The sequence below is a fragment of the Carassius carassius genome, chromosome 7 (assembly GCF_963082965.1).
Source record: "Carassius carassius chromosome 7, fCarCar2.1, whole genome shotgun sequence".
NCBI lineage: Eukaryota > Metazoa > Chordata > Actinopteri > Cypriniformes > Cyprinidae > Carassius > Carassius carassius.
In genome coordinates, this window is record NC_081761.1 from 21868742 (window position 1) to 21890069 (window position 21328).

General features: G+C 36.6%; 1 protein-coding gene and 2 long non-coding RNA genes across 5 annotated transcripts in view; all 3 read left to right on the plus strand.

Annotated features, from left to right (window-relative positions):
- The window catches only part of LOC132143723 (uncharacterized), a 303135-nt gene extending 302122 nt beyond the window's left edge, over positions 1–1013 (plus strand). Inside the window, exons 3-4 of the long non-coding RNA XR_009434271.1 lie at positions 730–800; positions 888–1013. This is a non-coding gene — a long non-coding RNA (uncharacterized LOC132143723). The remainder of the gene's footprint in view (positions 1–729; positions 801–887) is intronic.
- A 1518-nt stretch (positions 1014–2531) lies between these two features.
- LOC132143722 (uncharacterized) lies at positions 2532–3264 on the plus strand. Its single transcript, XR_009434270.1, has 3 exons — positions 2532–2680; positions 2777–2888; positions 2981–3264. It is a non-coding gene; the product is annotated as an uncharacterized LOC132143722 (long non-coding RNA).
- Positions 3265–4758: 1494 nt separating this feature from the next.
- Positions 4759–19552, plus strand: wbp1lb (WW domain binding protein 1-like b). Of its 3 annotated transcripts, none has more exons than XM_059554202.1 (4): positions 4759–5126; positions 14423–14522; positions 14975–15136; positions 17499–19552. In XM_059554202.1, the coding sequence occupies exons 1-4, from the start codon at positions 5067–5069 to the stop codon at positions 18164–18166; spliced, it is 990 nt and encodes a 329-aa protein (XP_059410185.1). In that variant the 5' UTR covers positions 4759–5066; the 3' UTR covers positions 18167–19552. The 3 variants fall into 3 exon arrangements, with proteins under 3 accessions (XP_059410185.1, XP_059410184.1, XP_059410187.1); XM_059554201.1 differs by having other exon boundaries at positions 4760–5126; positions 14420–14522; XM_059554204.1 differs by lacking the exon at positions 4759–5126 and adding an exon at positions 13105–13149 and having other exon boundaries at positions 14420–14522.
- Positions 19553–21328: the final 1776 nt, after the last annotated feature.

Genomic DNA, 21328 nt, shown 5'->3' on the forward strand with positions numbered 1-21328 from the left:
ATTATTATTAAAGCCTTACATTATTATTTAACGTTACTACGCTGAGTACGGTTTAATCTTAGCCGTTGTATGTTGTCCACCGTTTTTTTTGTTTCTCCTGCTTTTATTAATGTAAAACTGCTTTGAAAGAAATGAAACAATTGTGAAAAGTGCTATATAAATAAAATTTAATTGAATAAATAGATGAGCTTTAATAATAATCACTTTAATTTATATAGCGCCTTTCAAAGGACCCAAGGTCGGTTGCTCACTGCACTGCAAAAATGTCTTTCTTTCTTAGTATTTTTGTCTTGTTTTCAGTAAAAAAAAAATATCTAAAAATCTTAAATATTTTCTTGAGCAAAATTACCTAGGAAAATAAGCAAAAAAATCTGCCAGTGAAACAAGAGAACTTTTCTAAAATTAAGTGTTTATGGAAAAAGTAAACTTATTTCAAGAGAATTTTTCTTATTATATTGACAGATCTTTTATTTATTTTTTGCTTGTTTTAAGCACACATTTACTTAAAGTTTATATTTTTTGTCTAAACTATACTTATTTTGCTAGGTCATTTAGCAAATCAAGAAAATACATCTTTATTTAAGATTTTTTTTTTTTTTTATATTTTTACTGAAAACAAGACAAAAATACCAAGTCATTTTTTTGCAGTGTGACTCCATTAAATGTTCTTGTGATAAAGAGTGTGTGTGTGTGTGTGTGTGTGTGTGTGTGTGCGCGCGTGTGATGTAGATTAAACATGAACGGGCCAAAACGGACATGGCAGCAGGTCAAAATCAAATACAAGAACATTCTGCAGAATGGTATGGTCCCTGACTAATATTTAACAAAGCACAAGCATATATTGTACCCAGAAGGTGCCTGCTCACACATTGTCTGTACTGTTTTAGCAGTGAAAAAGAATACCCACAGACAAGGCACGGGTGGTGGGTCACCAAAGGCTGACCTTACCCCAGCAGAGGACATGGCCTTGGAGCTAAATAAAGGCAGGCCCGTCTTAGAGGGGATCCCTGGGGGGGAAAGAGACTAGCATAGGTTCCTCCCAAGATGCCACCCGCTTCATTCAAGGTATGTCCTTCCATCTCTACATGGGATACAACCACATTCATATTGAATCAATTTGGACTGTCTGACTTTGGTTTACCTATTGCCTTGCAGTGCCTGGCAGCACTGTGTTCCTGTTAGATCCACCAGCACAAGCACCAGACGATGCTGATCCAGTGAGTACTCCATCAAAGGCATACTGTAGGCCTGACATGTCTTGTCTACTAGCTTCAATATGAATCCGATTAAATGTGATCGGGTGAAAGCCCCAGTGCAGCAGCAACAGCACATGATGGAGACGATGATGAGGAGACCATCTCTCTGGATTCCAGAAGGCATGAGGTATCATGTTAAGACTGTGAAAGTACTATTTACTCTACAATGGTGAGGAGTCCTCATCAAAATCAAAACATCTAATTTCTTTTACAGGACCCAGATGCTATACAGTGGGAAAACCAGCCTGGCAACATAGTGCATATTAATAAAAGGACACCACATCCTGCCAAATTCCAGCTGCGCTAATTGTATTGTGTTCACAGAGCTCACAAGCTATCAGAAAGTTGTATGGCAACCACCTACGGCGCCAAATAGAACTGGCAGACATAGACATTCAGTACAAGAAGAAAAAGATGGAAAATCTTGCACTGGAGTCCGAAATGAAAAAGAGGACCATTAGGAGAGGGAGGTGAGATATGCCTTCAATGTACACCGTATGCTAACTGTAACACAAATGTATTAATCATTATTTTTCTTTCCTCCCCCAGCTCCAAGAAGATGACACAGCTCAAAATAAAAATTAGGTGTATTCTCGTAAAGTCAAGTGAGCCATGACATATGAGCTCTTATTGTGAGCACGCAGGACGGTGGCATCTTTCTAAGGTTTTTTTTTATTTTCCCAGCAATCAGTACAACCAAGTCATGGTTATAAGGCACCGGCCTCTTTTGCCCACCCCCCCAGCACCAGGTGTGGCCACTAGCCTATATGAAGGCCCAAAATTGTGTGTTCCTTTCTGCTCTGACAATGGCATGCCCATTCTTGCGAGATGTGGTGGATGAAGAAGCACTTGTGCTGAGGAGAGCCTTCAGGCGAGAAAGGGTCTTCAGGGACCGGTTGGACCCACTGGCCTTCCCTGATGACCATCTATATGAAAGATACAGGTTTTCTGCAGATGGCATCAGGTATCTATGCAGACTACTGGGTCCCAGGATTAAGCACCGCACTGCACGGAGCCATGCACTGAGTGTGGAGCAAATGGTTTGTGTGGCCTTGCGCTTTTTTGCTAGTGGAGCCTTCCTGTACTCAGTGGGGGATGCAGAACAGCTGAACAAGGCCACAATTTGCCGCACAATAAGGAGTGTGTGTCTGGCTATCAAAGCATTAGCAGATGTCTTCAGCTCCTTCCCTGGCCACAGAAGACTCTGTAACATCGAAGAGGAGTTCTATTGGATTGCAGGTAAGAGGATCTACAAATTACAGGACAACTGTTAACACCTAGTAGGATACTCATTACTTTGTGTGACAGGTTTCCCCAATGTCATTGGTGCAGTGGACTGCACACACATAAGGATAAAAGCCCCCTCAGGTGCCCATGAGGCCGATTTTGTGAATAGGAAATCCTTTCACAGCATTAATGTTCAGGTGAACATAACTTTTTGATATTGTCCATTGACGAACACTCTGCATTGCCAGTGATGTGCATTGATTGGTGTAATATTCCTCATCTTATGATTTCAGATGGTCTGCAATGCTGACTGTGTGATCAGCAATGTTGTGGCAAAATGGCCTGGCTCAGTCCATGACTCCAGAATCTTTCGGGCCTCTGAAATCTATCAGTGCCTATCACAAGGTAAGCCACACAACCCCTATTTATAACCATCATGGCTGTGTCAAGAATGTCACTGTGTTTATGAGGTAGTAATGATGAGATTGTGTTGACAGGTGAATTCTCTGGTGTGTTGCTGGGAGACAGGGGGTATGGCTGCCAGCCTTTTCTCCTGACACCTTTCACAGACCCCCAGGAAGCACAGCAGGCCTTCAACCATGCCCATGCCAGGGCCAGAGTTGAAATGACCTTTGGCCTCCTGAAGGCACGCTTTCACTGCCTTCACAAATTAAGGGTCAGCCCTGTTAGGGCATGTGATATTACTGTGGCTTGTGCTGTCCTCCATAATGTGGCCTGCCTGAGGAAGGAGAGGGCCCCCAGAGTGCCACCAGCCATGGACTGGGACAATTCGGCAGTCTTCCCTGATGACGACAGTGGTCGGCTGCTGAGGGACCAATATGTGTTGAATTATTTTAGTTAGTATGTGTGCTTTCAATTTTGGTTAAATATGTCCTGCGGTGGCAGAGTAATTTGGTTTTTTTTGGGTTCGTTTTTTTATGAATTTGGCCTCTTATGATGTTTGTGCGGTATACTGTGTGTAATACAAGGCTGCAGGGAGGCTACTGCATCCATTCATTTGTCTGTTCAGTTGATTGTGTATGGATTTGTCCTGCATTTATTTTAGTGTGCAGACATGCAGGGTGTGTTATATACAGACCTTTGAATGTGTATGTATCATTTTGTATAATCTGCTTTGATTCTGTGCTTTCCATCTTGTAGAGTCACTGTGACTTCAGTTTCGAAAGGAGCTGATGGTTTACCTGCTTTTTGTCCTTGTTCAATAAAGGAACATAATGTTACACATTGTGTTATATTCATATGGAATGTGTATTTGTTTATATGACCGAGTACTAGGGCCACACTGAGGAAAAAGGATAGTCATAAATTTATGAGACTGGTTCTTTCTGCAGAAAAGCTACATATTCTTTTTACAGTTTTGATACTTATGACAATGTGATACTTAATATTCTGGCACATCAGCATGTCTTTGTTTATGAAACCATACTGAAGTACAATTTCACGAAATGCCCCACATCTGTCATTTTAACAACTGTCCTCCTTTAAAACAACTGGTTACAATATTATGACTCGTCTTTTTTTTTCCCCTCTGTGGCCCTAATATTCTATCATTTTATATATAGCCTTATAGTCTATGGGAAACTGTAAATTATCTAATGATAGCAGCATCATCTAAAAATCATTATCCAAAATGATTGAAATTAATGATCACAAACGTTTAAATAATGACAGTGGGTCTAGTTATATGTGATAACAATGTATAGTGAGCAGTGAAATAACTATTGGTTTCCATTTGTGGTGACTGCTGACTGACATTAGGGATGAGATTAAATAGATCCTGGAAGTTAGCCTGGTCTGGAGCAGGCTAGCTCCACAGAATAAATCTCCATGGTAATTTATACCATAACATATCCTCCTGCCCCCTATCCAGCTTTAGTGCAACCGGATTTCGGATCAATTGAGCCAGGATCACCAAGATATCCTGGCTTAATCCCTTATCCTAGTTTTGTGCAACAGGCCCCTGATTTTCAAATATTTCCAAATATTGTCCTATCATGACAAACATACTGTGGAAAGCTTATTTATTCAGATTTATGGTGATGTATAAATCTAGTTTTCTATATTTTTTTTTTACTGGTTTTGTGGTCCGTAGCAAATAAAAATATATAAACAAACCAAACACCTTGTCGCCCCCATGAGCTTCTCAGTAAATGTTTCTTTTTCGTAAACTGATTCAAATGAGTCGAGTCACTGAGTTGATTCAAATCCCCACCGATACTCTGAACGCTAACTCGGTGGGCGGATCGAAGCACAATTTGTCCCATCACACGTTGCGCACATGGCGTATGATGTGACTGCGCCACACCCAACTGAGCCTGAACTACAGATCGTGGGGAGTCGCTTGTGTAATAGTTGGCGGCAACCAGTGGCACGGAGCTCTTGCTGCTGTTCCACTGCTGTGCCTCCCCTCATGTCCCAATAACAGCAGAAGACGGGCGGCGCATGAGCGAGAGCCTTTTACACGTTTGTACGATTAACGAACAATACGTGTATTTACAAAACTTGTGCGCTGTGACCAAAGTCAACACTGAGACATTGTAATGTCCTATTAGCCTGTTTAAAATGGGCTCATTTTTATATATCGCTGGATCTGCTAACCCCACCGAGGCCACCGTGTATGAGGTGAGAAAAGTCTTGTTCAAATGTCTTCAGCCGGTTGTTTGTGTCAAACATTATTTACACTGTTGGGCTTTAAATGCACGCTGCGGGCTCTGCCACTTGTTGATTCGCCGATTTAACATTGTGCATCTTTATATCCCCAGTTTGTAGCGCATGTTAACTAAACAGCGGTCAACTTTCGTTTTATTTCTTTTGCAATGTGATACATCTGTTTGTTACAAGTCTTGCGTGCTAACCAATAGTCTTGCGTCAGATCACGGAAGTGTGGCACTGTGTCTCAAATCGTAGTTGGTTGCTTACTTGACAGCATTTTGGTACGTTACAAGATGCCCAAAATGCTGTCTAGATAGACACATACATTGGTTTTAAGACATTTCCTAAAGTTGCCCAGAAACATTGCACAAAAAAGTTGCCTAGTGTATCATCAACCTAAATCTGGGCCAAGTTCTGTAAACAAAAGTCTACAGTGTTAGCAGTTGCTAACAATTAAACAGTCACACATTTCTAGATTAATGGGCTAAATTTAAACTAGAATAAATTACCAGAAGTTTGTTGTGAATAGAAATGAATCGGTGTGTGTGCAAAATAACAGTTTAAGTTAAATATAACTTGATGAAGTTGAAACCGTCATTAATCTACAGACGTAAATAGTCTACGTCTGTACAAGAATGTATGATGTGTTTCTCCTTGGATTTTTTTCTATGGATTTTGTTATCACTGGTGAAGACCATGTTAATCTCTCTTTCTGTAGTTCAAAGAAGTGAATTCATCAATAAAGTGTGTTTAGTGTTTTTTTCCCCTTCCTGATTAACAATCAGTTAGTACAATGTAGGTTTTTATCTGTGCTTTCTATTACAGAAAACTTAAGCTTGCGTCATACTTGTATTTATTTATTTTTCTACTGGTTCTGAGGTCCAAATTGTAGTTTAATTTAATTTATTGGATGTAAGTGAAGTTCAATAAGAAATATACAATGCTAGGACACTTTTAGTGAAAAAGAAGAGTCATTCCAAAAGGACATGAGAAGGTTAAGATAGTCTTGTAGGCCTATATATCTGTTTAAAGTAGAGCTTTCTGGGGTTTTGTTTTTGTTTTGTCAAGTTTTTTTTTTTATTATTATTATTTTTTTATAATGGGTATCACTTTAGAGTTTGGGTTAGCTTTCAGTCTTGGGGTTTTGTCAGTGCATATACAGTGAATGCTAAGTCAAGTAAAAGTGGCTGGCATGTGTCAGGGTCTGTGCGGGAGAGAAGTACAATACACACACACACAAACTTATTTATTATTAAAGATGCTTCCAAACTGGTTTATAAAGAGGTATAACAAAGTTGGCTTCCACAAAAAAATTGGGTACATGTAAAAAGTCTTTTTTACTCTATAGGAATAGTCAGCATACAGAATTGCTGTAGTTAGGCTATTGACGTTTAATCATTTTGAAATGTGCTATAAAGACATAGACACAAAACCTGTAAATCACTCACAAGATAATGACAATACTGAAGAAGGTTAACTACAGACTGTCTGTACTTTCCATCAGATGACCACACATAGCCTGAAGATAAACCTCACTCCCCAGTTGCTACTTCAACAGAATTGTGCTGTTTTGCTGAATTGTGCTGTTATGAGGAGAGTATTGTGTAATACTCTGTGATTTGTTTCCTCCCTCCAAATAGGTATTATAACCTCATGTTTACCCAAAAGACTCTTGAGTTTTAGGTGACTCTGTGTTAATATTCATCTCTTGTGTTATTTATTAAGATATTTGACATTGCTGAAGAGAATGATAGCTGGGATTAATATAACACACCGGTGGCCAAGTTTATAAACTGCTGTTTAGTGGCCATAGCTAGTTCAGGTACAGGATTATCATATCATATGCTGTCACTGATACTCCACTTCTCACTAAGACTGTGGAAAGCTAGTCAAGTATAATTATTAGACAGGCCAACATTATCTGCCGTTTTCAGCAGCTTCTCATTATAACCTATTAAACTTGAATTAGTTTCTAATATAATGTTTTCTGGCACTTAAACCAGATATGAACAGAGTGTCCACAGCTGCAAAGAATAAGTTAAATTTGCTAAGGTCTTCATGCATCTCTCAAGAGATTAGAGAATTGCAAAATATTTAAATCTCAAAATGTATAGGAATGTTCACAATTTCAATTCACAATTTTGATTTCACGATTCGATTTGGTTTGCTATTTTTATTTTACCAAAATTAGATTTAAGAGAAATTATAAATTAAATATGCCCTTTTATTATTATTCTGTTGTCCTCATTTGTTAGTCGCTTTGGATAAAAGCATCTGCTAAATAATAACATTTTAATAAAATGTAAATGTAAATATCAAAACAAGCCCCAAATCAAATAAATAACACAAATAAAAGAAATCTCTTCATATAAACAAAATAAGGCTTTGTCTGTGCTCTTTCCGTTTAAAATGAGAGGCAACCACTCCATTTTAATAATGATCCAAACAAAGATGCTGCTTACATGCACAGTTTTTAATCTAAATTAATATTGTATAGTTTCTAAATTTGAAGCAAAGAACAGAATGGTTTGACCTTAGTTTTGTGAAACTATTCATAAAAAATATCTGCATGAAACAGAAACAGCAGACGAGCTGAACAAGATAAAAGTGTTTCCTTGGTTTGTGCTGTAAACAAAGGAGCACTGCACTTATGAACTTTAATATGTATTATACAGAGGCAAGATGAAAAAAAAAAATACCATCTAAACTTTTCTTAAAGACAGTAAGTTCCCCTCAGACATACATTCTTATAAACTCCTACCCCTAATTGAATCCTGATTTGTTTAGCATCTCAACCAATTTGAATCGTCACATATTTGAATCGATTTTTAACCGGCTCACGGTAAATCATTGCATCTCTACAATTTATATCTCACAGTTCTGATAAAAAAAGTCAGGATTGCGAGATAAAGTCACAATTACCTTGTTTTAATTTTATTCATTGGTGGAAACAGGCTTTCATACATTTTTCAGGCAAAACCATGTAAAAAAAAAAAAATCAGTTAGCTGGATTTGATTGTTGGTGATTTGGCATGATCTTGGATTGGTTGGTTTTTCGAAGCTCATCCTGGAGTTGCTCTCATAGCAACAGGTCCTTAAGCTCATGTATTTTATTTCATGTAAACAGGATTAGCCTAGATCGCATCTTTGTAAAATGAACTGATAGATACTTAAAATCTGTCCCAGCCACTGCTACTTTATAAATCGAGCACCCTACCAATCCAGGGACAGAAATTTACAACAATAATAATAATAATAATAAAAAAAGAAAAAATATTGTAGTGTTATGTAGTCATCTGTAACACTAGACACAGCCATGTTTACTTGTTGAAACAATTATTTGTGATGAAATAATTACTTTATAATTGAATTGGAGTCTTACACATATGCAATACAGTTAATCTGAGCCATGCATTAATTTGAGCGCTGAACACTATTATGGGAGTGGCTTCATGGAGCGCAGGAGATGCAGATAACATGATCTTAACTCTTAAGAAACTTTAAATAATGCTGTCACATAACAAATCTGCTTCAAAAATAAAATTAAATTAAGTGCTAATTACAACACTGAAATAAAAATGTATAGCATATACAAATACTAGAAATCATGAATATAAATTGGGAATCATGTAAAATGAAATAAAAACAGTGCACATTTTATTTATCTATTATTACATTTATGCCGTTTTTTTTTCACTTGGCCGTTTCCAGAAATGTGTCAAGTTTTTTCGTCAGGTGTCTTTTTTTAATGATATGGTGTCATTACGTTGCTGGCTTGCCACCAGCCAATCGCTGCATTGCTGATCGTGGTCTTGAAAATCTTACTAATTTTATACAACTTAATCCAGATAGTTTAATCAAATCCGCAAATTTGTTTGAAGAACCAAATTAGCTAGAGATCAGTTATCACGATTACTAGATCTGAAATCTTTCAAATCATCTCAGATTTCTTAAGTTAGGTACGAAGAATGGAAGAACGAAAATATGTGTTCATATAGTTATGTGATGAAGCCCAGTCTTAAAATAAATCCTTATTGGCATTCATGGTTCCATAAAGAACCTTTAAATGGAGTCTTATGATGCGATTTCCATTTTTTTCTTTCTCTTTGGAGTGTTACAATCTCTTGGTGCATAAAGAAGATCTGTAAAGTTGCAAAGAATTAAGTCTCAAATCCAAAGAGATATTCTTTATAAAAATTAAGAGTCAACCACTCCTACCAAAAACGGCTTGTTCTAACACGCCCCACATGTCTACATCACAATATTTGCATAAATGTAGTCCAAATTGTCACGCAAAAAAAAAGGAAGGCATAACTTTTATTCTCACTGTAGTATTGTGGTTGCCACCTCTGCCATGTTGTGAAGATAATGTATGTTTCATTGTGAAAGCGAAAATACTTATAGTCTGGTCTTCCAAAAGAGGACGATATCTGCTCAACTTCACGCTGTGGATCGCCTGATCGGCTTTCACAGTGGATGAAGTGTAGTTCAGCCCGGGGTCGTCACATGTGGTTGCCACAAGCCCGCCAGCCGTGCCTTTCTCTGACCCGCCATCGCTCACTCAAGCCGGCTTCCGTGTGGGACGCTGTGTTTCGTTATGAAAGCGAAACTACTTTGTTTGGCCTTCCAAAAGTGGACATGACTAGAAATCAGTGGTTAAGTTGTATTTACAACATTGTTACTGAACAGTTCAACCCAAATATTCAGATCATGTGTGCAGCACATTTAAGGAGGACTGTTTCCTGAACCTGGAAGAGTAGACCACAACCCGCCTGCTCTGACTCACAGACTGTAATATGTTTTTTTATATTTAAAGGATTTGCCACTTATGATTCAAACGCTAGTTTTGAGCAGTGTAGAGTTGCGCTTGTTGTTTGTCATTTCTCCAATCATAAATCCAGTAATAGTTTTATGTTTATGTGGCATGATGCAACGCAATGTGTAAAAAGACAGTATAAGTCATTATAATCAGTAATTATGTCTGCACTGGATGCAACAAATGCCTCGTTTATAATGGGTTTTTAATGTTTTCGGCCTATTTAACAGTATGTGAGGGGTGTAACATTTTCCGTCACATGCTTGACACATTCGGCCAATCACAACGCACCGGATAGCTAGTCAATCACAGCACACCTAGCTTTTCAAACCGATGAGCTTTGTAAAAATTGACACGTTTCAGAAAGGTAGGGCATAGAGGAGAAACAATAATGTACAGTATGTGGAAAATAATGTGTTTTTTGAACCTTAAACTGCATAAACATTTCATTACACCAAATGCACAAAATAATGTTCTTTTTAGCAACATCATATGACCCCTTTAACATCAATGGACTGTTTGCATTGCACAAAAGGTTCTTTTTAGAGGAAAAGGTTCATCTGATTATTAATTTTTATTAATAATTATTTATTTTGAGAATCCAAAAAGGGTTCATCGCTGCAAAACAGCCCTTATGAAAGCTTGTGTTTCAAGAGTGTGTCAGTGTGGTTACTCTGCTAGGACACTTGTGTGAACTTGAGACTTCATACATAGACTTTAAATGACCTTGACAGCACTTTGTTGAGAGTAATTGCAAAAATGAGTCGGGAAAGCAGAATTTGTTCTTAAAAAAAGGTCTTGCATCATTTGTTTGCAGATTGATATTTAGTAATCAGTGGAATGTGATTCATTGTGTTTGGATTAAGTGTCCAAATACTTTTTTGGGTCACTGTGTGCTTAATAATATCCAGAAACAGTATGTCCAGTAGGAGTGGGAATCTCTAGGCACCTCACGCTTTGATTCGATTACGATTCAGAGGGCTGCAATGATAAAACGATTGTCAATGCATCTTTTTTTCTATACAGATTTTCTTTTTTCATTTGACTGATTCCAGGTCGAAAGTAAGGAGAGGTAACTGACAAGATCATACTGGAGGATTTGCTGCTCAACAGATCCTGAGCTCATTGACAAATATCAGACCTTGTAAGATATGCTCCCTTTACAAAGTGTACGTGATCGTGAAAGTGAACTGCAAGCGATCATTCACAAGCGATTTAAATACCCCTCATATTGCTGCACTTCCAGAGTTCCATCTTTTGCATTCTGTCAGTATTACGCTATCATTTAGCATTTAGAAAATACTTTTTTTGACATTTGTGAATCGATTCAGAATCATCCACATCCGCATTGTGATGCATCCAAGAATAACATTTTTCGTGACGTGTAGCTGTATATGCATACGTTTTGTATCGTATAGCCATTTCGTCCACATGGATCTGCCGTTTTGGGAAAGTGAACCCGATATTTTTTGAAACCGGGTCCCAGAGTGGATAAATTTGAAAACGCCGCCCCTGCGTTCTCGTGTGGACCGCGAATCTGTATATTTTCTGAAGTGATGATGTCATCAGTCCTCATCCCGCCCCTAGTCAGACACCACTACGTCACGTAACAGCAACAAAACATGAAAAAATATTGAATGATTGTGTTTTTATTAACACAGATAAATGTAATTAATAAATGTGTTGTTTAATGTTGTTTGTATACCGTGCACAAGGTTTATGCGCATAGTCTAATTCTTCTTCTCCATTTTTAGTGTGCCACATACTGGTCTGGCATGTATACTACAAAATTTTGTGTCAATTTTGTGGTTTCGTGTGGATGGTAATATTTCTTGAGACAAGGGGAAAAAAAGATTGGATAGGGAAAGCTCTGGCTTCTTGTGGATGTAGCCTTAATGTCCTGCCTCTGTCAGCATTGGTTAATTGTTGATATTTGTGGTTGGTGATAAATGATACACACAAAGTGCTGTGACAGTCCTTGAAAAGAAAGTTCTCAAGGATGAGGCACAGGGTCATGAGGCTACACTTGACCAGCTCAGCAGAGTGGAGACATTTCTGGAATTCTGTGTCTGGACTTCTATGACCATGGTTTCTGGTGGACAGCTAATAGCTATGTTGTGTAAACTGTGTGGTAAAAACGGACAGCTGTGGTTGCTAGAAACTCTAGTTTCTGTTTTAAAACAATATATTGGCAATGTTTCGAGCATTATGGGAAGACATTTTGGTGCCTATATATTTTATAGTTAATTTAACATCTTAAATGTACTAATTCTAATGTAGCTACTGACCATACTGATACATCATTATATTATACGATGTAAAATATATGGTCACGCTGATTTTTAAAGTTTATCAAAGATTGTGCTTTCCAAAAATAATGTGAACTTCATTAACCAATATTCTCCATACAGAGGCAAAACATGACATTACTAATTGAACACATAATATGTGACAAAAGACCCTAATTTGCTTCATTTAAAAAATAAAAGTGAACTATATTTACATAATTATTAATGTCTTGTTAAATATATTTCGAAATTATATATGAAAGTAGTTTCACCATAAGTTCTATGGAATTTAATATAGCCAATATTGACATCAGCTAAATCAATAGGCAACGCCTGTATTGATTTTTATGTAAGTTTTAGTTATGTTAGTATATAAACTTAAACTAATTAAAAATGAGAAATGTTGCCTTGGAACCTAGATGAAATTGTTTTTTTTATCATTTATTGTTTCTGTGAACATTTATTTCAACTAACATAGATGTTTGTTTTATTTCTTAGTTCATCCTTATTATTTACTGTATAGCAACACTTTACATTTATTTTCCTTACATTTATAGGCAGACTGAAGTGCAAGAAAAAGCGAAGGAAGTTTAGGCATGTTACAGGATCTATCTTTTTTTTTTTTTTTTTTTTTTTACCTCTTCATGTTATTTTGAGCTGTCTACTCCCGTATTGAGGGAGCATCTTATTATAATGCATTCCTCCTTACACTCCTCTGCTGCATGGAATTTTCCGTAGACCAATCCCTGGCCCTTGAGTGAAGTGTGTGTGTGTTTGTGAGTACCTCTGTTCCTCTCCTGTGTATCATGACTGTTGGGCTGAAAAGACTTTCACAAGGCTGCTGAAGGACTGGAGTATCATGTCTATACTGCAGCAGGAGACAAGAATGGTAGAGAACTGGATAACCTTACTTTCTCATTTCATCATTAACTTCATTCATGAAATGAAACAAACATGCCTTTCTGAAGGTTTCTGCTTGTTTTGTAGTCGTTTTATTCTTGATTGCAACTGGGTGTGTTTAATGTCTAACTGCATTTACTTTAGAAAAGGAAAAGAAAGCCGATTCAAAAGGTTAGGTAATTGTTAGATTTTGCTGTGCACAACATTGCCAATGTGACTCTATCAAATATGAAATGTTCAGGCAGCTTTTGTTCTTTTATGTTTGGATTTGACATGAAAAGTCTTTTTGGATTTTGAAGCCAGTGCTATGTTCACCTGCATGATGCTTTTATATCCCCAGTCCAGATCTAACGAGGTTATTTCAGATCGTAAACATCATGCGTTGCAAAGATATTTGTCAACTATTTTTATTGTATATTGAATAATATATTTTGAAACTGTTATATTTGAAAACCATGTATTTAAGGTGTAAGGAAAATATGTTTTGAAATTGACTCCACATTTCATTTTTCGAGAATGGTATAAAAATGTTCTGATCAGGTTTCATTTAATTTGTGTTCATTTGTGGACATTCTTTGTCACTGACCCACTTTTCTGGTAAAATGTTTGTTTGATTCAAGGTTTTCCCTGACAAATTTGTTGCTTTATTTTACACAGATATGAACACAAATTGCATATGGCATATGGCATTGTGTTTTAGTGTGAACAGGTTTATCCCTAGTTTAGGGAATAGTTAACCCCAAAAATGAAAATTTGCTGATTATTTACATTCCCTCAGGTCATCTAAGATGTGTAAAGAGTTTGTTTCTTCACTGGAACAGATTTGGAGAGATTTAGCTTTACATCACTTGCTCACCAATGGATTATACAGAATTTGTATTTTAGTTGGAAGCATTGGTTTCAGTTAAAAATGTCTCAGTACGTCTCAGACGCAGCTTTTCACTTCTCAAGATGTTAATTGAGAGTTGAGAGGTTTACTTGTGGATCACTGATGTTTTTATCAGCTGTTTTTTGGACTCTCATTCTGATGGCACCCATTCACTGCAGAGGGTCCAACAATGAGCAAGTCATATAATGCTAAATTTCTTTAAATCTGTTCCATGAAGAAACAAATTCATCTACATCTTGAATGGCTTGAGGGTGAGTACATTTTCTACAAATATTACTTTTAGAGTGAACTAGTCGTTTCCCATTTGCCGTTCTAGAGGTAAATGCTATATCCACAAGCCATTTATCTTTTTTTCTATTTCCCCCTCCAGCAGGTTCTTCAGTGTGAGGGAGTGAATAATAAAAGCTATGTGTGTGAGACGGGACACTGTTGTGGAGAGTCCCAGTGCTGCAGCTTCTACTATGAACTCTGGTGTAAGTACATCATTGTGTTTGTTACTGGGTTACAGTGTTTGATAAGAATTCATAATGGCTCGTTCACATTTACGCTAGAATGGCAAAGGGAGGGACTGCTTGATGCAGGAATGATGATTCAATCAACATTTCTTCGACATCGGGAGAATTTCCTGATTGTGCTGATTGAATAAATGAGACCAAGCCTTAAGAGGCTCAGAAGAACTAAACGAGATATATGCCGAAATGAGGAGAAAAGCTCAAGATGCTTGACCTTCTGCAAAGTGTGGAGTAAAAATGAGGAGAAGCACAAATCCGTATGCAGAGGGTCTGACCATGTGCGCATTAGCTGTGCTTTTAGTCTAAGAGGAATTAGTCAGGTTTTAAGTAGCAGTATAGAGTACAAAGACATATTTTAAATATTTAGCTGGTTTGTGTGCGGTATTATTTCTTTGTTTTGTTTTTTTCTTCAGGGTTTTGGCTGGTGTGGGCCATCATCCTTATCCTGAGCTGCTGTTGCGTTTGTCATCATCGTCGCACCAAACACAGACTGCAACAACAGCAGCGACAGCATGAGATCAACCTCATTGCCTACAGAGAGGTTCACAACAACACCTCACTGCCCTTCTACTACAGTAATATCACCCTTCTTATTTCATTTTTCATTAAATTTTTTTGCTACATTTATTTATTTGGCATTTCTTCATTCTTCAGCCCTGGAAAATAGCTAAAAATGATTTTCCGAAGTCATTCCGAAGAAATCCCATTTCTATCATTTGCTAGATAATGTTGATTTTATGAGTGCTTGTGTAGAGTATCAATCAAAGGATTTGTAGAAATTGGGGCTGTCAGTAAAAAACATTTATGATAATTACCGTATTTTCCTCACTATAAGGCGCACTTAAAAGCCTTTAATTTTCTCAAAAAAACGACAGTGCGCCTTATATATGGATCAAGGCACTCAAATGTTGACATTCCCATTATACAAATGCTTCACACAAAAACGCCAATCCAGCAACCAATTTGATTAATATTAAGTTAATTATAATAGTAAAAATAGCATTATAGTCAATAGTCCTTTTACAGCATTAAGCAGACTGAAATCAAACCTTTAGGACTGTGTAGGCAACTACCGGTAATTGCATGATTAATATTGAATAATATCAGTATTCCTGTTCTCTATGAAATTTCTTGTCATTCATGAACTGGCTGTGATAAAAAAAAAAGCAAACAACACAAGTACGCAATGATATTTGTATGACAACCACTAAAATTGATGAATGAATAAATCTAGATAGACACACATTTCAGTACGCTGGACACGGTACAGTACAGACATAGTGTTAATCTGATCACGTCACATGATGAGAACTACATCAGTTGTTATGGAGTTATTTTGCTTTATCATTTTATGACTTTTTATTAGTTAATCTTGAGGTAGTGTCATAAAAATGATTGTTTACAATAGTTTTCAGTACCTGAAACTGAAGCGTACACAGTTAACCTAGCAGAACATTACCTGCCCTATAGAAGAGAGAGAGAGAGAGATACAGTATATTGGTTTCATGTTATTTTTTTCATTTATATGATTTTGGGTGGGTCTAAGAAAGATTTTTACTGTACTAGTGTGAATCTCAGTCGGAACATAAGCCGTGTGATGTTGTAAGATGGATTTTGGTCTGGTGGTTTGCACGGTTGCATTATCAAAGCCTTGTAACTAAGTGGGTTATGTTATTATAAATATAGCAATCCTTCTGAATGAAACAGACTGGAGTGATCCTTAGTAAATTGTATTTATCAGTCTTCAGACAGATTTTAAAAATACAAAAATGGTACATAGTTTGTATTTCATACTTATTGGTACAGCCACCTGACCTCACAGCCATGATGCAATCTTCATTCAGTCTTTGTCGTTTATGTTAATGTTTAACCAAAAACAGAGAGACAGACAACATATATGTTTAATGTAACAATTGTCCTGGTCTCCCCTAATACGCGATTTAAAGCTGTTAGCACAAAACTGAACATTCTGTAATAAAGTTTTCATCATCCAGAGATCAGACAGCTCACAAAATCTGATGAATCACTCTTGATTGTTGATGTAATGAACTGATAAAAACTAATTTTGGTATTTTGGATTTTGTGTATTAACACAGCCTAATACAAATAGTGTATATTAAAAAAGTGCTATATATAGTCTTGATGAGGTGATATTTGACTTCACAGGTTTCACTGATTTTTCACAGAAAATCTGAATGGTGAAAAGTTAAAACTCTTTAAAATATTGTCTTCTGCATAAGGGAGAAAGTGTTGAAGCCCATTTCTGACTCATAAGAAAAATTAAGTCGAAATTGACATCAAATGTTGAAATTATGAAATTCTAAGTCAAAACTGACATAAGATCAAACCTTTGACAAACGTTGAAGTACAGAAAGTAGAAATGAATAAAAAGTCAAAACTATGACATGCTGTCATTATTATGAGTTAAAAATACTAAGTAATATGTACAAATTATGGAATTAAGGAGTTATGTTATGATATAAAAATTATAATTGTGACTTGGAAATGTCAAAACTGAAACTGTCATGACTGAGATACTAAGTTATAAATTGTCGGAACTATGATATACTGTGATAATTATAAAAGTCAGTTGACAGACTCATTTTTTCTTGTCATAATAATGACTTTGACTTTAATCATGTCATCAATTTGACCTGCTTTTTAAATCAAAATTGAAAGTCATGTTTTTTGTCATGATTTTGACTTTTTATTTAATAAATATGCCATAATTATGATTTTACCAAAGCATTTTTTTAATTCTTATATAGCAGAAGTAGGCTTCCATATGAAAGTCCTACAAGTCTGGACAAAACACGAGAGTGTCCATTTATAATAGAAACAACTGTAGCTCTTCAACCAAAACAAAGTCTGGATTTTGAATGCCTCAGATTCTCCCTGCTGTTCTTAGACATTTTCTCACCATTCTTTTCCTTTCAGGATTCCTACCCAACTATCTCCTTCCAGAGTACGAGGAGGTAGTGCATCGGCCTGCTACGCCCCCTCCTCCATATAGTGCCTTAAACGCCAGCCCCCCGACTTGCACCAGCCCTTTAACCACTGACCGGCAGGATGCACACTGCTCGCCCCGACAGACCTCTCCAGACCCCTCTGCATCTGAAACACTCTGTTCCAGACCCAGCCCAGAGGAGATCCACACCTCTAATGGGTACCACCAGAAGGAAGAGTTTGAGCGGGGCAGATCCGCACAGAGTGCTCAGCAGCCCCCCAGGATGGAGAAGCAGAACGAATGCAGGAAGGAGCCGCTCAGGAATGTGGCAATACCTGACGACAAAGAGAGGATTCTGGGAAGACACCGCAGATCCACGGGGGACTCTGGGATTGAGGTGTGTGTTTGTGGACGAGGTTTGGAGAGCCATGAGCCCAAAGAATTCGAGGGGCTTTTGAGCGAGGAGGACTCGGAGGATTTCTGTGAGGAATGTGGCCTTCGTTCCCACGGAGAGGAAAATCAGGGACTTCTGTCCCCAGAAAACAGGGTGGAGCGTGGACCATCGCCAGTGTCCCAATCTCAACCTCATCCGGTCTGCTTCTGTTTGCATACTATTAATGAACAAGAGGGTCCACAGCATAGTAACACCGAATCGTAAAGCTAAATGCATGACATTACTGTAAAAAAAGGTGAGAGGAGGACAAGTGTAATCGCACAATATATACATTTGTTTGTAAGTATGAGATGGAAACAATTTGATGTTCTCTACATCATTGTTTTATGTACAGAGCATCTATTTATGCGGTTAAAAAGCTCAAAGGTGCACAAGGATGGGCTCTACTTGCTCCATTAGACGATACATTGGGTGCTGTAATGAAGTGTTCAGGTATTCCCAGGAGATTCGCATTTACAAGTTGATCCATCGTAATTCTGACATCAGATGCGTTCAGATCACTGTGGTTGGAGAAAGATGGTGAAGTAACTTTTCTCATAAAAAGATTAAATAAAGAATGCACATAACGTTTCTTTTTACTTTTTACAAATATTTCTATTTAATGTGTAAAGGTGCTGTAATTTGAATCGTAGTCTATCGTAATTGTACAATACTCTTGCACATGCAACATAGATAGTTTTATTGTAAATGAAAAAGAAAACAAGTTTCAACAAATTTACTGTCAATCTATCCGGAACGCAGAAACTCTGTATGGAATATCCGTAGTTTCCTGCATCGTAATTACGACTTTGTGGTGGCAGTCGTGTGATTTCAACTTGTAAATAGGATCTTTCTGATGTGACTTGTATGCATCATAAAACATCCTCCAGGTGCGACCACATTTACTCTAAAAATGTTGTAGGTGAATCTCTTTGCAATCTCTCTGAAATGTTACTAATGTGACCAGGCTTAGGTCTGAGGTTTTTAAACATGTAAACACTAGTGTGCTGTACTCTTAGTGTCTCAGGACAGTTAAAGGGCAGTCTTAAAAGCTGACTGAACACCAAAAAAGAGCATGTGCTTTTAATATCCATGTTGACTTTCCCCAATGTGATGGGGCAAATCTTATTGGTGTGAATTTAGGTTTTGTTTTGCACAATCACGTTCTAATGAATCCGTCATATCCATGATAATTCATTTCAAAATACAAAGTATTCACATAGTCTTAATTCACATTTTGTCTGATTATATTGTTGACTTTTTGGCTTCTGTATGCTCTGAGGAATTGTTCATGTGTATTTGGTATTCAGAACAAGTTTGATGCATAAATCTGAGTTTTTTATAGCCAAAGTAGACTACAGATTATGAGATGGGGCAGATGTTTGAATTAGGCTTGGAGTTTATAAGTGCTGCTTTATTACTACTAACCATCAGATTTTGATTGCAAGCAAACACAAAATAATGTATATTCCTTTGAACCTGTAGGGATGAAAGCCTTGGCAAAGGGAGGTGTCTTTAGTACACAAGCATTTACTGTGTAAAGTCATTTCTTCTAGGTGCATAGTCAATGATATAAGCTATACCAAGTAAAAAAAAAAAAAAAAAAAAAAACTTTTTTTTTTTTCCCACCGCTGGAACATATTCAAGTGATCTCCAAAGACAGAAACATGTTTTGTTTTTAAAATGATAAATATGTGTAAAGCATATTTTGTTGAACTTGATGTTAGATGACACATATAGGTACAGAATTGATTAAGCTGTGGTGGTAACATTTTTTCAAGTGCCTTTTATGTCATTTTTGCACTGTTACAACCACTCTGAATACAGTTTCACGTGCCAGTTGTCAAGTATCAACTTGAACATTAGCCTCATAGAATAGTTTTTTACAAAAGCTCTACAAAACAAGCTGTGTCTTGATTTTATATTCAAATGCAAACTAATGACCCATATATGTAATTATAAAATGATTTATTTTTGTATTTCTGCACCAAAGTAGCTTCAGTTTGTTCCTCCATAACCACTGAAGCACTCTTTTTAGGTTCTCCATGTTAACACATTAAATTATTTCACTGTCCTAATGAATGTTAAAGAGATATTCTGCTCTTTCTGGTGTCTCTGTGATGACAATCTATTATTATTAGAGCTAGCTTAGAGTCAGATACCTAATCAATATCTTTCTCTGATATATTAGCAATCTGCTGATTTTCAAAGTCTTAAATGCTCTGATGCATCTCACTTAAGAAATATGTCATAGTCAGCAGCTGTTTTGTCTAACTATGTAATCATATGAGTTCTGACGCAGTTCATATTTTTATCTGTTTATCTTATGAAAAAAAAAACTTATCGTGACACTGTTCATTAAACGCAAATCTAAACAACGTTTAAGTGTTTTGTTACGTGTTTTTTTGTTTTCAAAACAAAGCGGTAGGGATTTTGATTCGTTCCAGTAACTCGAATCTTTGAATCGGTTCACTAACAAGATCCGTTCAGTGGCCCTTTTTGACTTAGTGCAGTGAACGGATCTTTTTAGTAAACTATACAGAAGCAGACAGTAGCGAAGAATTTTACTCCACTTTAAAAGTACTTTTCAAATGTCTTTACTTTAACGCGTGTGTTTCTTTATAAAACTTTACTTCACAACATTCCAAAGCATAATATTGTACTTTTTACTGCACAGTACCTTTATATTAAATATAATGTAATACTTAATTACATTATAAATCTATTACGTTCTTACTTTTACTCAAGTAAAAGTAATTCAAAGATTTATTGAGTTCAAGAAAGTAATTAATGTTCTTAAGTAGGCTATTAAAGGTAAAAACAACAACTTTTATGAAATGAAGTGCAGTAAAAAGTATGACATTATGCTTTGGAATGTAGTGAAGTAAAGTATTCCAAAGAAAAACACTGATAAACTACAGATATTTTTAAATTTACATGAGTAAAATAAAATAAATAAAAATAATAATAATGTTGGTGAGTACAAATAGAAGGGAAAAAAAGTAAAGAGTTAAATTCTTTTTCTACTTCAATATTTTGACAGCATATTTATTTATTTATTTTTAAATCACCGTTTGTACACTTACAATCACCGCACCTCTCGTTCAGTCAGTCAAAGGCCTCGGTTCAAGAAGGATAGGTCACAGTGCATTTAGTTTGTTTATGAACGAAATGTTCTAGTTCACTTTGTTCACAAACGATGTCTCGTTCAGTAAGTGTCGCTTCGTGCCTGCTTCTTATGGGGCGCCGTTTGTAAAGCGGCTCATACTGAAAATAGCAGCAACATTTTGTCACATTTAGCTTCAAACAATGTAAAAAAAACGGTATGAATTTTTGACAGTCACTTTTCAGCACATTTACAACAATATTTGTCAACTTAGATATTTT